We start from the raw sequence: 16,762 nt of genomic DNA on the forward strand, positions 1-16,762 counted from the left end.
ATAGCCAGAGCCACCTTTGTTTAGAAGCCTGGCTGCTGGTGAAACACCTGCTGCTTCGCCCAATCTGAGTCTACAGAATTCTCCAAAGTCTTATTCGAAATCAAACCCGATGTGTCTGTCTTCCTGTCAAATAACCACTTGTGAGCAGTAGTCACTGAATGATTCATTACACCCCAATGTTGAGATTTGCCTGCCCCTCCTGTTGCTAGGCAATGACATGTGTGGGCAACATTACCCTGTAATGGCGAGATTGCCTGTCCCCCTGATCAGTCATCTGTGAGCTGATAAAGTGGTGTGCCTACATGCTCATGTGTGTGCGTGCATGTTCATTAGCGTGCACAGCAAGAGTTAGGCCACCCTGCCTGCTCCACTTGCCACGCACGCCTGTTCCAAGTGAGCTGGGACTGACGGCAAAACCTTTCGTGGTCCTGGGTGACCAGCTGCAATGGGCTGGGGTCCTTCCTCCTGGGAGGAGAGAGGAGTGTCTGAACAGGGAGAGGATGGGCGTGGGAAGTTGATGGAGTTGTGGGTATCTCTGAGGGCGTCAGAAGAAAGCTGAGAATGCTTTGTTAGATTGCCGGGCCAGGACACGGGAGGCTACAGTAGCGATCATGTGCCGGTATTTGAAGGGATGCTCCTCAGTTACAGATACTTAGCTTTTCATTAGAACTTTTTTTCTTTAAGGATGAGGTCTCATGGGGCTGGAGCGATGGCTCCGTGGTTAAGAGCACTTGCTGCTCTTGCAGAGGAATTAGATTCTTTCCAGGCACCTACATGGTAGGTAGTTCACAGTCATCTATAACTCCAGTTCCAGGGACTCAGCACCATCTTCTGACCTCTTTTGACATCAGACACACATGTGGTGCACAGACATATACGCTGGCAAAACATACACATTAAAGTAAATACATCTAAAACACATAATGGAAAGCAGAGCCTCACTATGTAGCCCTGACTGTCCCGTAACCTTCTACATAGGCTTAGCTGGCTTTCAGCTCTTAGAACTCTGCCTGCCTTTGACTCCAAGTGTTGGGATTAAAGGCATATGTCATTATACTTGATAGAGAACTTTTTGTTGTTGAGAAAGGCTTTCAAGCCCCTGCTAGCCTTTGGCCTTAAACTTAGTCCTTCCTTCCTTCCTTCCTTCCTTCCTTCCTTCCTTCCTTCCTTCCTTCCTTCCTTCCTTCCTTCCTTCCTTCCTTCCTTCCTTCCTTCCTTCCTTCCTTCCTTTCTTTCTTTCTTTCTTTCTTTCTTTCTTTCTTTCTTTCTTTCTTTCTTTCTCTTTTCTTTTGAGACAGGATTTCACTATGTAGCCCTAGGAGACCTGGCCTGGGGTTTGCTATAGAAACCAGACTGGTCTGGAACTCACAAAGATCCACCTGTTTCTACCTCCTTAATTCTGGGATTAAGGGCTGGAGAGATGGCTCAAAGGTTAAGAGCATTGCCTGCTCTTCCAAAGGTCCTGAGTTCAATTCCCAGCAACCACATGGTGGCTCACAACCATCTGTAATGAGGTGATGAGGTCTGGTGCCCTCTTCTGGCCAGCAGGCATACACACAGACAGAATATTGTATACATAATAAATACATATTAAAAAAAACAACCAAAAAAAATTCTGGGATTAAATGTATATACCTTTACATCCTGCCTAGGACCTTGAATTTTTGATCTTTCTGCCTCAATACCTCCCCAAAGTAAGGATTACAGGCAGATACTATCATGTCCGGTTTTTTTTCTTCTTTTTTTTTAATGTAGCACAGTGGTTTTCAAGTTTTCGCTCTGTAGACCAGGCCAACCTCGAGCTTACTGAGATCCACCTGCCTCAGCCTCCCAAGTGCTGGGATTAAAGGTGTGAGCCATCCGGTTTTTTTTTTTTTTTAAATAACAAACTTATAATTTGGGAAGAGTTCCTCTTTGTTTTCAGAGTTCATATAAAATCAGTATTATTTCTTCTTTAAATATCTTGTATAATACTTCACTGAGATTGTTGCCCTGGTGGGTCCCGGGGTGAGTATTTACGCATTCTTGACCTTCATATTTGAGGACTGCAATAAAGACCCACACAGATTTGCAAAGAAGCATGGTAACTTTATTCTAAGCAGAGTGATAGGGCAGGCCAGATACACTGTCAAGAGTGACAGTGGGGCCACACAGGTGAGGGTGCCCAAGGAAGGAGGAGTTTGGTTGCTAGGGGTGTGTTTACATAGTTCTCTATTGTGACTGGAAGATTTGGGTAGCAGACCTTTGCTCAGTGCACGTGCCCTTTCCCACACTGCATGGGATCATGTATGCATCCAATAACACATAGGCACATGATGGAAAATCGAGGGTTTCCCCTACAGATTCACGTAGAGGGCTGCGCGGGCCTTTGTGGCATGTTCATCCCAAACTAGTTCATGTGATCACAGACTCAGACCTAACTCTAGTGTGGCTGAGCAGAATCTGTCTCAGCTTAGGGGCTGCTGAGGGGTAAAGGGAGGAGAAAGGGTATTCCATTGTTCAGAGCCCGGTGTGCATGCGGCTTGATGCAGGTAGGCGTCCTAGACAACCAACAGCTTGTGGGGTGCATTGTTCAGAGGTGTGTGTGTGTGTGTGTGTGTGTGTGTGTGTGTGCGCGCGTGCGCGCGCGCACATGCGTCTGCACATAGTACATGTAGTTCTGGGTGTCAGGCTGCCCAGGGAGCATCTTACTCGTCCGTCCTTCCCCGTTTCCTGTCCTAACCAGGATCATGAAGTTAGGAGGAGGATGTACACAACACGGCCCAAACAGTGGAGTCCTAGGTGGCTAAACTATCCCTGCTGCTTGCCTGCCTCAAGAGTGTTTGCCAAGGTCTTTCTTTGTGGGAAGTTTTGTATTGTGAACTCCATTTCTCTTTTACAATTTTTTATTTACTAATTATTATTAGTTTGTGCCCTCCACCCCCAAACAAACATGAATGTGACCGGCTCTTACCTGTTAAACGTTAGGAAGCTCAGTGTTACCTAGGATATGTTTCAGTTCCATTCCTATGGCATTCGTGTGTGCTGCTGTGAAATCTGCATAAAACAGGGTCAGCTTCGGTCTCGTTGAAACTGCTTCATAGGAGGAAACCTCCACTCCTTGGGTTGTGCAGAAGAGGCCATGCCCTGGGCCCTCAAACAATAGTCTGTGTGCTAGTGGACTTGACCGCCCCCTGGTGGCCACCATGTGGTACTATTTTTACTGAATGAAAACGATTGATAATGGGATTAGTGAGGCTGTATAAGTGATTGGTCCAGAAAAACACAAATCCAGTTTAGGTGGATGTTCAGTGACATTTCTGGCTGCCCCGGCTCAAACGTCGACAGCTGGGCTACTGGACATCATGTTCCTAATCAGGACAGGAAGGGAGGAAGGGGGAGAAGATGCTTCCTAATTCCACTTTTCTGACCATTAAGGAGTATCAGAAGAAGTACTAAGGGTTTGTTAAATGTGTGTTTGATTGAGGTTTCTAAGTAAGTATAAATTTTACATGTACAAGTTTTTCAACTTCTCTTTTAGAAATGCAGTTAGCTTAAAGATGACAAAACAATCTGAGCTGGACACTACCATGTTGGTTATTTGAAGTAAATATTGTATATTATATATTATTGCATAGCTATTTTGAGACTGTGTAGCCCAGACTGGCCTGGAGCTTTCATTTCTACCCCCCCCCCCCAGCTGCACAAGTGCTTGGATTACAAAATAATCTGTCCAAACTAATTTCTCCCAATTGATTTAAAGTTGAATCATTGAGTATAGATAGAGATGCTTTTGAAAAATACTGGACCAACGCTGGGAGCGCGTTTATATTTGGTGTGTTTTATATCAATGAACAATCAGGGGGCTTCTTTGAAGAGTGAAGAGTTTAAACACAGTGTCTATGTAAGTTTTCTTTTAAGACAGGGTCTTATGTAGCCCAGGCTGCTTAGATTACAGGCATGTGCAGCCATACCTGTCTTACGTGTGCTGGTGTAGAACCCAAGGCTTTGTGCACGCTAAGGAAGCTCTCCCAATTGAGCTACAGATGAATGGCTATTGAAATTTCACGGTTTTCTAAACCCACAAATCTGTATTGAACTGTAGGCAATGTAAACCTTATATGTGCAGATATAAGCATAAATCAGCATATTCAACATTAAGGTGGCTTCTGTTTGTAGATCTCAGGTGGTCTAGCAGTCAGAGGAAACTGGCAATTTTTTCCCCAGCTTTAGAATTTACCCCTGCCTGAGCTCTTCGAAGTTAGGGGACATAGTAGAACTTGGTTTCCTCAGAATACTGCCATTTCAGGGTCTCAGGACATAAAGACACAGACTAAATGCCCGAACTTCTTAGGTCCAGACTTTATGGCTTAGAGGGACTGGTGATCTTGTCCAGGCGGAGGCAGCTTTCCTGCTGAGTTTTCAGAGACAGAATGATTGACATCATGAATGGAATCACAAGCCTTATTTACACATGAAAAAGTTCTTAGCCCCCTTCCCCCATCATATGCTAAGGAAGTCTTCTGGCTAAAAGCACAAGCAGAAAGGCAGAAATAAGAAACTAGAGTTACTCGAAGCTCCAACAGTCAGTAAAAATGCTCGCTGCGGTCAGGCTTTTGTTGTTTCTTGGTGTGTCTGGGCATGCGGCACTGGGGATCTAATGCAGGCTGTTGCATGTGTTTGGCTCTGGCTTTATCATTGAGCTATACTCCCACCCTTAACACATCCATGCAGGTTGTTAGCTGCATGGATGTGTGTGTTTAAATTGCGTTGCATTTCCTGGGAGTGCATGTGTGTATATTTACATGTATTGGGACGTGCATGCGTGATGAACATGTGGAAGTCAGGATGACCTATGAGAGTTGGTTCTTCCCTTCTATATTGAATCCTGGGGATGGAACTCATGGCACTCAGCTTGCCAGCAGGTGCTTTTACCTCCTCATTTATTGCACGCATGCACATACACATGCCTGCGCGTGCACGTACACACACACCTCATTTTCAAAAATCAATTGTAACATGAAGACAGCTATAGTCCTCCAGCAACACCCTGTCATCTTCCTCCGCGTCATCTCTCACCACTAGCTTTGGCAGGTGGTCATGGGTTATGTATTCTTTGCACATGGTTTTGCTTTCTCCTCAGCCTTTGTAAAGGTGCTAAGCTTTGAGCTCACACTTTCAGATGACATCACTCTGTGCTCCCTCTTGTTACTGCCGCCAACTGTGAGGCGGGTCTCACTCACTTTTTTGCTTTTTGTTTTAAATATCCAACCCCTGCCTCCTGTCGGTATTGTTTCCAGAGTCACACACTGGATCTTTACAATAATGTGGCCAAGTACTTCTACCACTTAATTTTAGCTACTTTCAGATTTGTAGTTTTCAGGTGGGGGCAACTTTGTCCTCCTTCCTGGGACACCTGGCAATGCCAATAGTCACGTAACAGTTTTAATTACATTTATTTATTTGTGTGTGTTGGGGACAGGGTGGGAATTATGCCCTACCGTGTGTGGAGGCCAGAGAACAGCTTTTTGGGTGTCTCCACCATGTAAGTCCCACGTAAGGGATCGAACTCAGGTCACCGGGTGGCAAGCTCTTTACCTGCTGAGCCATCTCCTGGGCTCCCCAGAGTCATTTTTTTTTTTTTTAATATAGATGCTGTGGGTGTCACTTACATAATCTTACAAAGGATGGGGAAGCTTCCAAAAAGTTATTGCTCAAATGTCAACAGTGCTGAGGGTGTGAAAAATTATGGTACCATAAAGACAGCTAACCAGTCCTCCAGCATCTGTCTATACCATAAAGACAGCTAACCAGTCCTCCAGCATCTGTCTATACCATAAAGACAGCTAACCAGTCCTCCAGCACCTCACTATACCATGGCTCAGCTAACCAGTTCTCCAGCACCTCCCTGAAAGAACAGCTTACCAGCAGAAGTGCGCCTTCATCCATGTATCTTATGCTAGACTATTGAGCTGCCTCCGGTGAGAGCTGCATGCTGACGCAGCATGTTGAAGTAGAAGCATAGCTTAGTTCTCTGAAATATTTGTCCCTTCTTAGTATCATTTAAAGGGCTGACAGACTACCCAGGGGATCAGATGGGCAAAGTGTAGAAAGGGCAGGTTTTGTTCAAGAGACCTTCCAGAACCATTTGAATGATTTTTTTAAAGCATACAGTTTTATATAACAAAATCAGCACCTTTTGTGGTCACACACCCAGGCTTTGTCCCCTGTCCCTTACCACATTTCATTCCTTTTGATTTGATTGAAAGAGCAGGTTTTTGTTCTTCCCCCACCCAGTCCACACACACAGAGGAGAAACTGTTTAGTAAATTCTGTGGCTAAGTAAATAGCTTATTGTAGTCTGTGGATTCAGCAGACCCTGCCAGAACACATGAGAGAAAAATGAAAGCATTGATCTTGTATGCTGGAAGCAACACTGAACCTCGGTGTAAAATTCCACAGGGCAGGGTTTTTCAGTGGCTTAAACTCTTGGCCTCTTTGTTAGGGCTTAGCGCCTTTCTTTGGGCCTCTTATTGGATTTTGTTTTCTCCTGAGGGCACTGAAAAGTCCCATTCTGTGACAACGGCTGAAATCATTTTACTTTTCCTTGCTATAATGGAGGTTAACGGTTGACTCGATGGAGAGTTTGATCACGGGTGGTGCCTTCAGGTTTCCTCTTGTAGGACTTTAAACATGATGGTATAATTTCTATCAAGAAGGTCTTCAGGTTTTCTCTTCTAGGACTTTACACATGATGGTATAATTTCTGTCCAGGAAGGTCTTCAGGGAAAGGCGGTGGCTCGAGTGGAGCCACAGATGGCCCTGTCCCTTGTGGTCTAAGTTTTGGTGTGGAAATGCAGCTTGAGACGTCATAGAAAAGGGGAGACATTATTGGGCTGCTTGTCTTCCCCCATGGCTGTTGCTTGTGCTAGGTCATCACAGACCATGCTGAGAGCCTTAACAATGGGTGACAGAAGTGAGTTCCTTTCTGCTTAAAAGTGAGTGCCTGGTGAAATGGCTCAGCAGATTAGGGGTGCCTGCTGCCTCGCCCGAGGAATTGAGTTAGATCCTTGGGACCAGATTGGTCAGAGCAGAGAGCCAGCTCCTGCAGACTGTCCTGAGCATATCATGACACACACGTACACACATAAACAAATGTAATAAAGTAGACAGTAAGATCAGAAACCAGAGCCCCTGGGTCACTGCCCATTGTCCAGCTATAACCAGAAAGGGTCTGTATACATGTCCCCAAAAGTTCCAAGCTCTTTCCTTTCTTCCTGTGTATTTTTTTGCTTGTGATGTGTAGGGTCTTGCTGTGGAGCACTGGCCGGCCAGGCTGGCGTCAAACCTGCGGTGAGCCTCCTGCCTCTGCAATGCTGAGGATGCAGATCTATCCGCCCATCCTGGCTTCTAGGCTTTCGTAAATGAAGCTTTGGCAATGTCTTATTTTTCTTTATGTATACAGACGTGGCACTGGTCAATAAATTGCCCACTGTCTTTTCACTGATCATTGTCATAGATCTGGCTGCTCATGTGTCCTGTCAACAGCCAAAAGGCAAATAAGACCTCACAGAACTATTACCAGTAACTCTTAAGGTTTCCGGAGGACACATGTTGCAGAGGTGAATACTGTTTCATTTATTTGCAGAAGAAGTCCTGATATCCAAGCAAAAGAAGAGCTGTGGAAGCACATCCAGTGAGTACTGGGTCTCTCCCGTGTGTACAGTGTGTATATAGTACACACACACTCACACACACACACGTGCGCGCACTCATGTACACGCTCACACTCTCACACACACTCAGTCTCCACACACATGCACTCACTCACACACACTCACACACGAGTGTTTTGCTTGCATGTATGTATATGCACCGTGTGCATGCCTAGTGGCTCCAGATTCCCTGGAACTGGAATATGGACGGTTGTGAGCTGCCATGTGGGTGCTGGGTTTTCTGCAAGAGCAGCCTGTGCTCCTACTTGCTGAGCCTTATGTCCAGGATGATACTTGCAGGTTTGCATTGACTGTAAGGAAAACCAGTGCCACTGCAGGAAGCTTGGGTCTGACAGCTCAGCAGGTCCCTATGCTCGTTCTGTGTTGTCTGCAGCCGACAACGGTGTCAGGTGCCACACACGAGCAGCTGCCCGCCGGCTGCACCAGTTCCTGCTCTCCAGGGTCACTTAGCTTGTCTGTCACTGTACCTTGGCTGGGCCAGTCGATTACAAGGGAATACAAAGAGAAGCAAAACCATATAGAAGGAAAGACCCCGACACAGGAGAGAAGCTTACCAATAGGGAGATAGGGGCTCTGAAGGTGGGGGTACAGAAAGGAGGGAAAAAGCTACAGGAAAGGGGTTCTCCCAGTTTTCCTTGCACGTGTTCTGGCTCTCAGCTTTGTGCACATCATACATGAGTCCCACAAGGGCAGAAAGGGAAGCTTGTCAATTGGGAGCAAGCGGTATCAGCATGTATCCAGGCCCGACAGCTTTCACTTCATTGCATATTCTCTCCTAGGAAGGAACTCGTGGACCCGTCTGGACTGTCGGAAGAGCAGCTGAAGGAGATCCCGTACACTAAAGTAGAGTGAGTGTGACCCTCTTTGCAGTTTTATTAGTGGGAAGGTGGATACTTGATCTCCATTGCCTTGACAAAACACCATGGCCAAGGAAGCTTGCAGAAAGAAAGCGTTTAGTTTGGCTTACAGTTTCAGAGGCTTGGGGTCCAGCTTAGATCTGGGACAGCGGATCATAGGTGGCGGGACCAGCCGACAGCTCATCCTGATCCACAGTAGGAAGCAGAGAGGACACACTGGGAATGGCCCACCCTGGTGACATACCTCCAGTAAGGCCACACCTCCTAGTCCTTCCCAACAGTTCCAACTGGGTACTGAGGATTCAAACATGAGCCCATAGGGGCCATTCCCTTTCTTCAGACCACCACAGAAGGGAACACTTCATTCTTTCTTTATGTTCCATGCAGTGTCTTAGTTTGTACATTAACCAAGATTAATGTGGGGAAGAGGTAGGAAAGGTATATAGAACTATTCTCTCTGTGGTGGCTCAGGTTTCCAGTCCTTGAACTTGGGAGGCAGAGGCAGGAGAATTGACACAAGTTCAATGTCAGCTTGGTCTCTATTGAGTTTCAGGCCAGCCTAAGCTGGAGTGAGAGACCCTGTCTCAAGCAAGCGACACCCCATAAAACTGCTCCTGTTCCGTATCTCATGACTCTCTTGGGCTTGTTTGTGGGTGAGAAGCTAGAATGAATGGTGAATAATGTCCAAAATAAGTTTTTTGCTGAGACACTCATTGATAACAAAGACAGTTTTCTATCATTTTAACATAGGAGAATTTTATTTACTATAGAACCTGGCCATATGAGCCCAAGTCAGTTCCCATTATAGAACCACACTGAACTGAGCACGCTTTGTCACCATTTAGTAGGAATCTCCAGCTGCAGCCCAGACTGCTGAGCACATATCTGCTGTTTCTGCCTAGTAGTGGGTCAAGAGAAAACCAGCCTGGACTCGGTTAGATGGAAGCAGCCTAGAACTTGGGTGCCCCTCCTGTCTCTGCCTCCCAGATGCTGAGATTACACCCAGAAAAACTCCTCAGCCTCTTCCCACTGTCCACCTCTTCTCATATTCTTTTATATATTCTTTTTTTTAAAGTATTTATTTATTATGTATATAATATTCTGTCTGTGTGTATGCCTGCAGGCCAGAAGAGGGCACCAGACCCCATTACAGATGGCTGTGAGCCACTATGTAGTTGCTGGGAATTGAACTCAGGATCTTTGGAAGAGCAGGCAATGCTCTTAACCTCTGAGCCATCTCTCTAGCCCTCTTTTATATATTGTTTTACCATTTATGTGCGTGCCACTCACGTGTGTATAGGCCAACATCTTGTGGGAGTCAGCTCTCTCCTCCCGTCACGCTGCTCTCTCTGGGACTCAAACTTAGGTCAGGCTCAGTGGCAAGTTTGCCAGCCCTCTTGCTATCATTTCTAGGTCAAGAATTGAGGCTTTTTTCCCCCACTTTTTTTTTTAAATCAATGCACAGATTGAGAGACTTCTGGTATATGTGATAGTCTAGTAGGTGCTTACACTGTTAATCGTGACGTCAGGGGGGCGTAGGTCTACCACCCCAGTTTTGTGCGTGTTGAGAACACCGAAGAGCTCAGCACGTCCCAATGAAGACTGACCCAGCTAGAACTGACCTTTCCTTACAGGAAGTTGAAGCTCTTCTGTTTTCACTGCAGATTTGTCCTTCCACATCCTGGAGAGAATCCAAGTGAATTCCCAGAAGTGTTTCAGTTTTAGTGGTTAAGCCGGGCTAAGTAGAGCACATTTGTAATCTCAGAGTCTGAAGTAGAGGCAGGAGGGCACTCAAGTTCTAGACCACTTCCGTCTATAGTCCAGGCCGGGGCTGCATCATGAGACCCTGTCTCTAAACACCAGCAACAAAATGTGGTTAAACTTTCTCTCTCTCTCTCTCTCTCTCTCTCTCTCTCTCTCTCTCTCTCTCTCTCTCTCTCTCTCACACGTGTGCGCGCGCACACACACANCCCTGAAAATGCAGGTTAAGCAGTAGGACATTTGTCTTTTATAAAATACTGTGAAATTTAAATCACTACTGCTTTCACAGTCTATAAAAGTCAAGTTCTCTTTAAAAAAAAAAAACCGTCTGAGCTAGGTGTGGAGGTGCATGCTTATAACCCAGCAGTTGGGGTGTGGAGCTGGGAGGATGGGGGTTTAAATCATCTTCAGCTATGCAATGGGTTCCAGCCTGAGGCCAGACTGCACTTCATAAGACCCTGTATCGAACAAACTCCACCTGCAGCATAAAAACAAGAATGACCAAGGGCAGTTTGAAGGTTGCTTTTATAGTTCAGTATTGAGGAAAAGCTGCCCATTATCCTGCTCTGACTGTTGTTTCCTCGCTTCTTGCTGTCCTCTCAGGACTCAGGGAGACCCAGTCCGCATCAGGCATTCGCACTCTCCGCGGAGCTACCGGCAGTACCGCAGGTCCCAGTGTTCAGACGGAGAGCGGTCTGTTCTCTCGGAAGTGAAGTAAGTGGCCAGTCTCAAGGCTCCGCACAGCAGCCCGCAGAGCTCTCCGCATGGCAGAGCTCAGCATCTGAGGTCTGTCCCGGTCACAAGTTCTGACGCTTTCTCTTTGGCAGCTCGAAAACAGACCTTGTGCCACCACTTCCAGTGACCCGGTCCTCAGATGCTCAGGGGTCTGGTGGCTCTACCGTGCATCAGGTTAGTGAGGTTTTAAGGTGTCCCACTGATGACTGTGTAAAAAATAGGCATTTTATTTAGTATGTATGATGTATGTGGGTGTGGTCTGCGTGTGTGGTCAGAGAACTGCTTTGAGGATGTTTTACATGGGGTTTGAACTCAGGTAATGAGGGTTGAACTGCATCAGCTTTTACCCATTGTGCCATCTTGCCAGCCCAACTCAACCTTTTTTTTTTTTTTTTTTTTTTTTTTTTTTGGTTTTTCGAGACAGGGTTTCTCCTTAGCTTTTGGTTCCTGTCCTGGAACTAGCTCTTGTAGACCAGGCTGGCCTTGAACTCACAGAGATCCGCCTGCCTCTTTCTGCCTCCTGAGTGCTGGGATTAAAGGCGTGCACCACCACGGCCCGGCACTTTTAACATTCTTTAACTTTTATGCTTGTCTGTTTATTTGTGAGGCGGGGTCTCACAGTGTAGCCCTCTCTGGCTGGAACTCACTCTGTAGACCAGACTGGCCTCAAATCCCAGCATCTGCCTGCCTCTGCCTCCCGAGTGCTGGGGTCAGAAGTGTGCACAGGCAGGGGAAGCGACTGTGAGAATTTTGAGAAACACCCTGTGCTTTCAGAGTTCCTTTGGCTATATTAGCAGTGAGTCTTGAACTCCATTCTCATATTTTGCAGATTTATCTCCAAGGCTCCTCACTCTAGTTGACAGTGGCACTGGGTTCCAGAAGACAGGGAACTCTGTGCGACCACACTGTACAGTAACTGTTTCATAGTGTGAGAGGCCTTTTAGCTGTCTCTGGCCTTGCTCAGAAAAGCAAGCCTTGCTAAGAAAGTCTTTAAATAATGAATATAACCGATGTGTACTGAATCTTGTCAGACCGAGAGTAAACACATTTGATTTTGTAGTTAACTAGCGGACACGCTCAAACAGTAAGACTTCTTTGTGTTAATTATGACTTCCAGTGTTGTAAATGAATAAATTTAATGTGGCCACACTAGGTAGCCCAGGGATTACCTTGCTCTCTTCCTGGGATTATCCACTTGTGTCCTCTATGCCCAGTTTCTGGTGTATTTCTGATAGTCCTTAATCTGATCATTTTCTTCTGCCATCAATTGTTTTTCTAGAGAAGAAATGGCTCTAAAGACAGCCTGATTGAAGAAAAATCTCAGCTGTCTACAATCAACCTGGCTGGAAAGCATACAGCAAAAACAATAAAAACTGTCCAGGCTGCCCGCCTCAAGACAGAGACTTGACCTGGTTAAGGGGCAAAGGGTGGGACAGAAGCCCTGTCACTGGCACTTCTGAAACTGTGAACTAGAGAACTATCCACAATCGTGGGCATGTCTTTAGCGAAAGAAGCATTTAAGGGTTCATGCACGGCCTTCTTGTGCTGTGGAGCCTTTTGACTGGAAGGACCCTATGAACTCACTGGATGCCTGTCTTCCCTGGAACCCATCTCTCTTCACCCCAGCCAGGACCTACACTTCTCATGAAGCCTTTGGATTCCTGGTCTGCAGACTGTTGACTTTTATTCCCATAAAGCTGTTTGTATTATTGTATTTTGTGGCATTAAGTCTCAATGGTTATTTACAAATATTGTAAAAACTGTTAAGTGTTGATTTGAATTTAAGTGTCTTTGTCTTGTTTTCTGAGGGAAAAAAAAAGCCTGTTTGGACCTTCCTTCCCTCCCCAACACAGCTTTCCCCTTGCTGGACATTTCTAGGCTCCTTGCAATCCTGTTCCCTTGACTTATGCCTCTTCACATTTTAATGCAGGGTCTCATCTGCCTCTTATAGCCATTCAGTCACTACAGCCCAGTAGTTCATTCAACTCTGCCAAGCTGTCCCTTTGAGGACTATATTCAGCATCCTTATGTCCATCACAACCCCTTGAGGAGGCAGACAGCTCAGCGATACAGTGCTTGCCAAATTGTCCCCAACACTGGAATCTCAACTGAGGCCTTTATTTCCATACAAAAATAAATCTAAGAATTCCTTTCCAATCAATATCTGATGTCTCAACACTCTTTTCTCTGCTGTAATTCTGTCTGCTTCTACAGGACATTCTTTGCAGCCCACCTCCCTGGAACCACCCTCTTGCTTTCTTGCTGACACTCCCAGCTCTAAAACCAGAACAGAGGACGAATAGCCAACAACACACACGCTGTTCTCCCAACTTTGCTTTGCAGTGGCACCCACCCCCACCAACTGCTTCCTCAGGTTTCCCACTCTGTCAGAATGTGGATTCATCTCACAAGGCGAGCTTTCCACCCATGACCTTCCAGTCCAGCTCCAAGGGGGAGTGTTAAGTACTGAATAGGAATACGAATCTGTACTTACTTGTTAAGCCAAGGGAAGTTATATGTCAACCCAAGCATAAATCTAGCTACCAGTTTAGCTGTTACATAGGAAGCCAGGCATTTAGCACACAAGTCTCAGAGCAGCATATTAAATATTTATTCATAGCTTTGTTACAAAAATGTGCCCCTACGCAGTGCCTTGACACAGCTCTTAGAAAATTCAAGTCATCCACGTTTCTGAAGATCACATTTCCAAACGATCAAGGTCACCCTAAAGAAAAAAAAAGACAAGACCACGTTACTCATTTGTCCTAAGTATTCTGTCACATAAATCCCCATTAATTTCTTTTTAAAATATTTATTAAGTTCTGCCTGCATGTATGCCTGAAGGCGCCAGACCTCATTACAGATGGTTGTGAGCCATCTCTCCAGCCCAATCCCCACCAATCTTTAGCATTAGTAAAACTCCCCCAATTTGTGACACAAAAACTTTTCTAGCTGATACACAGATGAGAGATTCACAAAGCCACCACAATGTGCATTCACCACTTCTGTTCAATACTACGTATTCAGAAAATACAGCCCAACGCCCATAAAAGTGAGCCAAGGCAGAGGACATCTTCTCTGCAGCTGCCTTCTGGCCTACCCTCAGGTAAGCAGTAGCAATGCAAATGAACCAATTAAGACTAATGAGTCGGATGGCACCCCAGCTCAGAAACCCCCACACTTGTGCCTTGCAACCTTCCTACCTGGAGCCACCTTTGCGCTCCCGCGTGTCGTTCCGCAAGTGTCGGTCAGCTTCAAACACCTACCTGCCAAATGGTAAAAGAACCAGTTAAACCACACTGCCGGCCTTGGGCGGCCCATTCACCCCGCCCCCACACAAGTTAGGGTCGATTTTGTTACTTAAGCAGTTCCTTTACCCAAGATACCAAACTCCGGGGTAAGAAAAGCTTGCCAAGCATTAATTTATGCCTTTTTTGACACCACATTCACTAGTGATCAAAGGTGAACGGGCAACACAAAGGCTACAAGAACAGAGCCTCAGGCCGGCTCTACCCCGACTGCAAGCCTGGAAAGCTGTACTCGATCTCACCTCTCGACTCCGATCGCCACTCCACTTTCGCCCAGTGGTGCGGCTGGGCGGACGGCAAAGATCCACATCACAGACAGCGCTCGGCTCACACCGACCCATTTCCCATGGGGTCCAGCGGGCCGTGCTCCTCACACGGCCACCGTGTCCGCTCCCCACCTGCCGGGAAGGGATCGCAGCGGCCCAAAGCCGCCGCGGACACTTGGGATTCCCACGCCATAACCACCCGCCAGGCCAAAGCCACCAGCACCGCCTTGCTGCGCGCCACGTGAGAGCGGAGAAAGGGCGCACAGCGATCCCACAATGCTTTTCTACGGCCGGAAGAGCCCACTGTCCCCGGAAAGGGGGGGGAGGGCGGACTATACCACGGCCGCAGCGCGCTCGCCTGCCACCGTGTGGCCGGAGGGAGAAGTGCCCCGCGGGAGGCTGCGGCGCGGGTTTCCTAGAAAGAGGGCGCGGCGCTCACCCGGTCACTTTGATGTTGTGGGACCGGTTCTGTCCCGCACCCCCACCCCGCAAGTAGGATAATAAGGAGATTTTGTTACGTGCGTCTCCAGCTCCCCTTCCTTCCAGGGCCCAGGGCGTTTGGTCAGTGAGGAGCAGCGGGCATAGAGCTGGAGGAACCTAGAGCTGGGGGACGCCGGACGTGGCTCCTCCTCCAGATAAGGAACAGTAAGGTCGGAAACGTAAAAAACTAAACCAAAACCTGTAGCGATTCCATACGTGCTCCAGGTTCTGGAATGTCTGGGAATCGTGATGTGAATGCCCTGTCTTGCAGTCTAGTGTTGGGTGATCGACAAACAAACAGCATTGAGAGCCAGGAAGCGAGGGGGTGACACCCGGCGCCCGTTCTACCAGGCAGTTGAGGGAGGAGGGGCAGGAGTTCACGGTCAGCCTGTGCTATTTAGTGACGTCCAGGCCAACCTGGGCTACTTAAGCCCAGTCTCAAAACAAAACACCAAATCTCAGCAGTTGCAGGTAGAGGCAGGAAGATCACTGTGAGTTCTGGGTTAGCCTCGTTTATACTCAGTTAATTCCAGGTCAGCCAGGGCTTTATAAGTGAGACCTTGTCTGGGGAAAACGAAACAACAAAACCAGTATTTGGTCAATAGGAACACAGTGAGGATAACAATAGTAATTTTAAATTCCCATATTACCAAATTACAACATTACAAAACGTAAAACTTTTCAAATAATAACCCAACATTCATAAAATATAATCCAGAGAAAATTTTAATAAAGTGCTTTGATCTTTTAAAATTCCTTCAAATGCTTAAAAATCACTTGAAATGTCAAAAAAAAATCAGCAAATTTCAGTTCAGAAAAGGGTCATTGTATGTGCCTCGTAGGCAAATGGTGCTAGTTACAGGGAGGCTGCAGATGAACTTCATAAGATCTGGGGGTACCAGACTGTGGTCTGCGTGACTGGAACGGATGGAGGGGTTGCGCTCGGGAGATGCAGGCAAAAACAAGTCCTATAGGGCTGGTTCCTGAGGTAAGGCCCTGGACTTCACAATGAAATTTTCTCCTCGGAAATAAAACGGAGGTTCTGAACTGGCCACCTCACACCCAAACCGTTACTCCTTGCAGAGAGAGGCGGGGCGTTGAGATGAGCTGTGTGGTGCAATGAGGATTCTCTTTAAGTTCCGTGTCTCCTATCCTCCCTCCCTCTCTCCCCCCTCCAGTCTTCCTCCACTCCTTCTTCCCACTCTGTCTCCACACCTTGCAACAGGGTCTTGCTCTGTAGCCCAGGCTGGCTTTGCACTGCCAGGGATATCCTGCTTCAGTTTCCTGGAGTACCGCGATTACAGCCGTCACCACCATGCCTGGCTTTTCAAATGAATGAATGTCAATTCATTTAATGTATGCATTAAAACTTGGAACATCCGAGCTACTTTTCCTAAGTAGTTTGAAAAGGAAGAGAAGAAGAGAAGGCCCTAGATAAGTTATCTTCACTCTAGAACTTCTCTAAGAACCAATGTGTCTGGGGCAAGACCACAGACATGAAATGTGAACTCCAGACCCGCTCTGAGAAGCCACTGTGACACAGAAAGGTCAGATCAGGGAGACCAGTACCATCACAATTGTCTTTAGACACTGAAGGTAAGCTGGGCGGTGGTGGCATAGGCCTTTTATTCCAGCACTAG

General features: G+C 46.8%; 1 protein-coding gene, 1 long non-coding RNA gene and 1 other non-coding gene across 5 annotated transcripts in view; 1 reads left to right on the forward strand and 2 right to left on the reverse strand.

Moving 5' to 3' along the window:
- The window catches only part of Epb41l4a (erythrocyte membrane protein band 4.1 like 4A), a 184,011-nt gene extending 171,163 nt beyond the window's left edge, over nt 1-12,848 (forward strand). For all 3 annotated transcript variants that reach the window (XM_050134972.1, XM_050134973.1, XM_050134974.1), the window contains 5 exons: nt 7,628-7,675; nt 8,495-8,563; nt 10,937-11,047; nt 11,161-11,242; nt 12,348-12,848. In XM_050134972.1, the coding sequence (XP_049990929.1) occupies nt 7,628-7,675; nt 8,495-8,563; nt 10,937-11,047; nt 11,161-11,242; nt 12,348-12,476 (439 nt within the window). In that variant the 3' untranslated portion in view covers nt 12,477-12,848. The remainder of the gene's footprint in view (nt 1-7,627; nt 7,676-8,494; nt 8,564-10,936; nt 11,048-11,160; nt 11,243-12,347) is intronic.
- Nucleotides 12,849-13,657: 809 nt separating this feature from the next.
- LOC126497136 (uncharacterized) lies at nt 13,658-14,928 on the reverse strand. The gene is made up of 2 exons (XR_007590531.1): nt 14,619-14,928; nt 13,658-14,334 (listed from the first exon to the last, which is right to left on the reverse strand). It is a non-coding gene; the product is annotated as an uncharacterized lncRNA (long non-coding RNA).
- LOC126497202 (small nucleolar RNA SNORA13) lies at nt 14,420-14,552 on the reverse strand. The gene has a single exon (XR_007590542.1). It is a non-coding gene; the product is annotated as a small nucleolar RNA SNORA13 (small nucleolar RNA).
- Nucleotides 14,929-16,762: the final 1,834 nt, after the last annotated feature.

This window comes from Alexandromys fortis, unplaced genomic scaffold (assembly GCF_014885135.2).
Source record: "Alexandromys fortis isolate MF-2015 unplaced genomic scaffold, M_Fortis_MF-2015_v1.1 scaffold_25, whole genome shotgun sequence".
In the NCBI taxonomy this organism is placed as follows: domain Eukaryota; kingdom Metazoa; phylum Chordata; class Mammalia; order Rodentia; family Cricetidae; genus Alexandromys; species Alexandromys fortis.